Source organism: Artibeus jamaicensis, unplaced genomic scaffold, assembly GCF_021234435.1.
Source record: "Artibeus jamaicensis isolate MK-2021 breed Jamaican fruit bat unplaced genomic scaffold, CSHL_Jam_final contig_452, whole genome shotgun sequence".
Classification (NCBI taxonomy): domain Eukaryota; kingdom Metazoa; phylum Chordata; class Mammalia; order Chiroptera; family Phyllostomidae; genus Artibeus; species Artibeus jamaicensis.
Genome location: NW_026521837.1, coordinates 2,145,581 through 2,151,327, shown reverse-complemented (window position 1 = coordinate 2,151,327; position 5,747 = coordinate 2,145,581). Strand labels below are relative to the sequence as shown.

General features: G+C 54.2%; 1 protein-coding gene across 1 annotated transcript; it reads left to right on the top strand.

Moving 5' to 3' along the window:
* The first annotated feature begins 374 nt into the window (after window positions 1–374).
* NKX6-1 (NK6 homeobox 1) lies at window positions 375–5,248 on the top strand. The gene is made up of 3 exons (XM_037156087.2): window positions 375–1,041; window positions 2,718–2,890; window positions 4,997–5,248. Exons 1-3 carry the CDS (start codon window positions 375–377, stop codon window positions 5,246–5,248), a joined length of 1,092 nt encoding a protein of 363 aa, XP_037011982.1.
* The last annotated feature ends 499 nt before the right edge of the window (window positions 5,249–5,747 follow it).

Sequence of the window (5,747 nt, the reverse complement as noted above, 5' to 3'; positions counted from 1 at the left end):
CTGATTTCCCGGGGGAGAAAATGAGAAGTAGCACAGTTTGAGCGGCGGGGCAAAGTGAGGAAGACAGAAGAGACCTCGACTGAGTCCAGCAGCGGAAGGACAGCCGAACCCGCCCTGACGCCCGCAGGTCTCCGAGAGCCGCCACCTCTCCAGTGGCGTGTTTGTTCATTTTTTTTTTTTTTTTTTTTTTTTTTTTTGCGCAGCTCCGAGAGCAACTCTCGGCGGCAGCGTTCGCGGCCCACTTGGCAGGTCGCCTCTGGGTGCGTGGAGCGGCTTCTTGCTCCAGCCCTCCGCGCTTCTCTCTCCCCTGAGCCCGCCGGGGGCACCAGCCGGCACCCTCGCTTTGTGGCTGCGGGCTGCGGCTTGGCCGTGGGATGTTAGCGGTGGGGGCGATGGAGGGCACCCGGCAGAGCGCTTTCCTGCTCAGCAGCCCGCCCCTGGCCGCCCTCCACAGCATGGCCGAAATGAAGACCCCGCTCTACCCCGCTGCGTACCCCCCGCTGCCCGCCGGTCCCCCCTCCTCTTCCTCCTCGTCCTCCTCGTCGTCGCCCTCACCGCCTTTGGGCACCCACAACCCAGGCGGCCTGAAGCCCCCGGCCGCGGGGGGGCTCTCTTCCCTCGGCAGCCCCCCGCAGCAGCTCTCGGCCGCCACCCCACACGGCATCAACGACATCCTGAGCCGGCCCTCTATGCCCGTGGGCTCAGGGGCAGCCTTGCCCTCCGCCTCGCCCTCGGGTTCCTCCTCCTCTTCTTCCTCGTCCACCTCCGCTTCTTCGGCTTCCGCCGCTGCGGCCGCGGCTGCAGCCGCTGCGGCCGCCGCCTCGTCCCCAGCGGGGCTGCTGGCGGGCCTGCCCCGCTTCAGCAGCCTGAGCCCGCCGCCGCCTCCGCCCGGGCTCTACTTCAGCCCCAGTGCCGCAGCCGTGGCCGCCGTGGGTCGGTACCCCAAGCCACTAGCCGAGCTGCCCGGCCGGACGCCTATCTTCTGGCCGGGAGTGATGCAGAGTCCGCCCTGGAGGGACGCGCGCCTGGCCTGCACCCCTCGTGAGTACGATCGCCCGCGCCCACTTGTGCGCGTTCTGCAGGCGCTCAGGTCAGGACCCCTGGTGTTGGAGAGTCGGTCCTCGCTCTCGCCTCCTTGGTAGTTTGGCAACGCCGGGACGGCCCAGTACAGGCTGGGCCGGGGTATCCAGAGAGGGATTCTCTCTTTCCTGAGCTCCCGCCTCTCCCGCAGCCCTGGGCACGCCTCGAGGAGAGGATGAGCACGCGTCCTCGTGGAGCGCACCACGGTGCGGGGCGTGTGTATCATCTGAGGCCACTGTTGCTCCGGGAACAGCCCGGCCGGAACTTCAGGCCGGCCCTGCGTTAAAGGGGTGGGAGGGCAGGAGAAGCCACTGAGCTCCGCCCGCACCCCTACTTTCCCGGCTCCTGCCTGTTGTCCGGGCCTCCACTCCGCCCTCGCCAGTCTAACTGGCTTCCTCTCTGGGGGCCGGCGGAGACCGGCAACGGCGAGCCCTCCACATCCCCGAGTGGAGGCGGGCGTATTTGCACGTACGTCTCGGCCCAGTTTGTCCTTACTCTAGTTCTTCGCCGCCACTCCCCGCAGTACACTTGGCCGGCAGGCAGGAACCCATTGAAGAAAGGCCCACGGCCTGTGGAGGAGGGTAAGCGGCCCCTCACTGCGGGCCGCTCTCCACCGCTTGTCCCTCGCTTTCCCATCCGCCCTGGCCCCAGAGGGTTGCGACTCCATGGGCCAAACATAGTGAAGGGCGTCGTTTCCCTCACCTTGCTAACACAAGAAAGAACCGTAAGAGAAAAGAGGTGACGGGACAGGAACTAGGGGAATGCAACATCTCGTAGGGACCTTGCTGGAAACCAACTCCGCTGCACCGGGATCCCTCCAGTCTGTGTAGTAGGCAGCCGTGCCCTGGAGTTTCCCAGCCTCTCAGGTGCCGTCTGTGGCCGGGCCCCAGGTCCTTTTCTCGCTTAGTTCTTTGCTTTTGACCGAGTCCCCTAAGTTTCCTCTACGTCTTTCGAGTGCTTTCGTGTGGCTGAGCGGCGCTAACCGAGGCAAGTTGCCGGAGCCAGTGGAGGCTCCCGTGGGAAGCCGGGGAAGGAGGGCGGCGCGGGCGGGTGAGGGTGCGGGGACGCTATTGTGCGCGTTTTGATGGTCGCGTTGGGGCCGCCAACAAAGGCGTCGCCTCCTCTCCCTCAGCCCAGCAGCGTTGGACTTGCGGGCGATTTCGCTCCCTTGTATGCAAAAAAAAACCCACCAAAAACCAAAAACCAAAAAACAAAAAAACCCCAAGGCGCCCATTGTCGTGCGAACATAGGTTAGGAAAGCGTTGAAGGAAAGAAACTAGTCATCCTCCCGCAAGGGGTCGGGGCCCAGCGGCCTTTCCCCGCGCCCCCTCTGCTCCCTGGGGCCTGACTGCTGGGCTTCGGCAGACTTCAGCGACGTGGGGCCGGGCTACCTGACACAGGTGTTAAGCAGAAGGTTATATACTGTTGCTCCAAACACATCCGGCTTTTAAAGCACAGGTCGGATCAAAAGGCAGCCAGGCGCGGTGGGACTGGAAGCCCCACGACACTTTTGGAGTCCGCCGCCAAATAAGCTTTTCTTTTCCACCAAAAGATTTGTTTTGTGAGTTCGTTTCGTTTCGGTGGAGCCACTTGCAACCGATTGTTTTTCCCCTTCCCTTGTTTATTTGTCCTCTCAGATCAAGGATCCATTTTGTTGGACAAAGACGGGAAGAGAAAACACACGAGACCTACGTTCTCCGGCCAGCAGATCTTCGCCCTGGAGAAGACTTTCGAGCAAACGAAATACCTGGCGGGGCCCGAGAGGGCTCGCTTGGCCTATTCTTTGGGGATGACGGAGAGTCAGGTCAAGGTGAGTGGACCTCGCAGCTCAAGGGATAGTCCCCTCCCCTCGTCTAATAAACAGCCTCCTGAGGTGCGAGTCTGAGGGGTCTGGGGAGCAGATGAGGTCAGTGAAGGGGGAGCGGTAAAGACTCTGGGAACCCCGGGGCGAGCAAACTGTTGCAGAACAAAAGGAATAAAGTCCCCCTCCTTTGACATGAGGTTAATCTAGATAGCAGCGTGTGCTGGGGAAACTCACGATTATTAGAGAGTAAAAAGAATTACCAAAATATCAGCCCCGACAATAGATAAGACCAGTGAGATGGCTTCTATTTATTCTATTTGCAAAGGCATTCAGGCTTTTCTTTGTTAATTCAGGCTTCACTAATTACATAATTTCCGGGTGTAGTTTAGCATTATAATGCTACTGCATAGTAACTTGCAGGTTTAAAAACATAAATCCACAGGGCGTAACCCCTGAGCAGGGATGAATCTGCTTTTAGTTTAGCTGAAGGCAATTGCTTCTGCAATAGTATTTTTTCAAATAAATTGATAGGGTTATTACCTTATTATGAAATTGAATTGTTTTAAATAAGTTTATCAACACATGTAAGGTATTTTACTGTTTATGATAACTTAAATTTAAAATGTCACTTAGATTATAATTGAGTTGTACAGCATATTTCCAGGGATTCAAATTTTAGAAATCCTTTCTTGAAAAATAAAGGGATCCAGCTGGATTAATTAAATCTAGTGGCTTCTTATATTTCCAATATTTTCTTTTGATCTTTTTCATTAGTTATATTTGGTTTTGGGGGTGTGTGTGTTTGTGTTTAAGTCTGTTTTCATTAGTCATATTGTTGGTTCTGTAAGTAGGAATAACTGTTAGCTACGTCTGCTGGTTAGAGTCTATTTCCCCTTGGAGAAGCATCATGAAATACACTTAAGGAGTGATTTTGTGTGTGACCATTAGAACACCATCACAGTTACAATTATTTTTGCAGTGACTGGTACAGAGCCTGCCACCATGATCTGGAGGTCTTCATTTGTCACTGTGAATGTGTCTGCGTGGCTTGAAGTGAATTATTATAGCTGTATAAGGAAAATCGAAATCATTTTTATAACAATCTGATTCTCTAGTTAAATACATAGTGAATGAGAAAATGGGTGAGAAGCATTAAAGAGAGGATAACACAGTGTGTTTGGGAAATTGGTTGTTCATCGCTGATGCTTTAAATATGTGTATCAAGTATGGTGTTAAACGTGGTGAGTAGATTTAAAATATTTTTATATAAAATGAATGCATTGGGGAAGAATAATGTTAAAATAATATTTGAAAAACTAGGCATGTTAATAGTGGGAAGTAATGTAACTGGCAATATTTCATTTAAAAAATAACATGAAAACTGTAACCTTGGCTTTCATTTTATGCAAAGCATTAAACCACACACACACTCCACTGTAATGATTTTGACTGAACTATTAAATATTTTCATGCATTTATGTTGGTTATTATTAGTGATTTGAGGTTTCAGGTTTAGCAAATTAAATAAAAACTATGTGATTGCAAGTGTAAGTGGGGAGGGGCTTTTTAACCATGCTTGTGTATATTCAGACCTGAGACAAAAGTGAAGGGGAGAACGGAGGTGGGGGGGGTGCTCTGCCTTGTCCCACAAGTCACAATAAAGTGCCAGTACACTTAGATTATTTGGAATACCTTAATCTAAGAAAGTAAATCACGAATAAAAATCACAGTCATTATGGGGCAGCTTTGAAAGAAGAAAATTTTTCCATTTTAAACTAGAAAGTAAGAAAGTGCACTTATTTTTAGGGACATTCATTTTACATTTCCAAGTTTTTTCTCTTCTGAGAAATGGCTCAAAGACAACCTCAATACATTTGTGTTACTATCGCTATGGCAACGGCAGTCCGTTTGTTGGTGCGTGTGACTCAGAAGAACCTGGGGCTTCTGAGACTGACTTTGACGGCTCAGACCTGGGAATCTCTGAGGGAGGGCGGCAAGCCAGGGGCCCGCCGGAGCGCCCGCGGGACGTGGGAGAAGTTGCGCTGCTGGATCTGCTGGTCTTCAATTCCTGCCGCCTTTGTTTCCCCTCTCCTCCCCTGGGTCCGCCCGCAGGTCTGGTTCCAGAACCGCCGGACCAAGTGGAGGAAGAAGCATGCGGCGGAGATGGCCACCGCCAAGAAGAAGCAGGACTCGGAGACTGAGCGGCTCAAGGGGACTTCGGAGAACGAGGAGGAGGACGACGACTACAACAAGCCCTTGGACCCCAACTCAGACGACGAGAAAATCACGCAACTGCTGAAGAAGCACAAGTCCGGTGGCGGTGGCCTCCTGCTGCACGGGTCCGAGACGGACGGCGCGTCCTGAGAGCCACTGCCAGGCCGCCGCCTCCTCCGGGGCCGCGGGGCCGCGGGGCCGCGAGCCCTGCCTTCCCGCCCCGCCTGCTGGGTCCTTTGCTATTTTGAGATGTACATATCTATTTTTTTAACCTAGAAGTTGAGGAAGGAGGGGAGGGGAGGAGAGACTCGGGGTCGGTGAGAAGGCGGAAAAGACAACGAAATGTGATGCGTCAAGAACGCAACTGAAACTTGCAGCCGGACCACCCTCCCAGGTCCCCTGGGTACACTAACCCCTTACCCCGCGGTGGGAGCCGCCTCGGTCCCTGCCCACTCACGCGTCCCTGCCCCAGCGCTGGCCAGGGGCGGGGGTGGGGGGGGGCTCAGGGAAGGCTTTTCGAAGGATGGACACCCACTGTGCTGGGAACCTCGGAACTAAGCGCGCGGGCAGCCGCCTCAGATGGGAAGAGGGACGTTTCTCTCTCCCCTACAAACTGTTGTGCGGACTAAAGTAACCTGTTGAAGGCCCT

Coding starts and splice junctions, on each gene's coding strand:
- NKX6-1 (XM_037156087.2), top strand. CDS start 375: ATGTTAGCGGTGGGGGCGATGGAGGGCACCCGGCAGAGCGCTTTCCTG. Junction 1,042..2,717: donor GCGCCTGGCCTGCACCCCTC/GTGAGTACGATC, acceptor TTGTCCTCTCAG/ATCAAGGATCCATTTTGTTG. Junction 2,891..4,996: donor TGACGGAGAGTCAGGTCAAG/GTGAGTGGACCT, acceptor GTCCGCCCGCAG/GTCTGGTTCCAGAACCGCCG.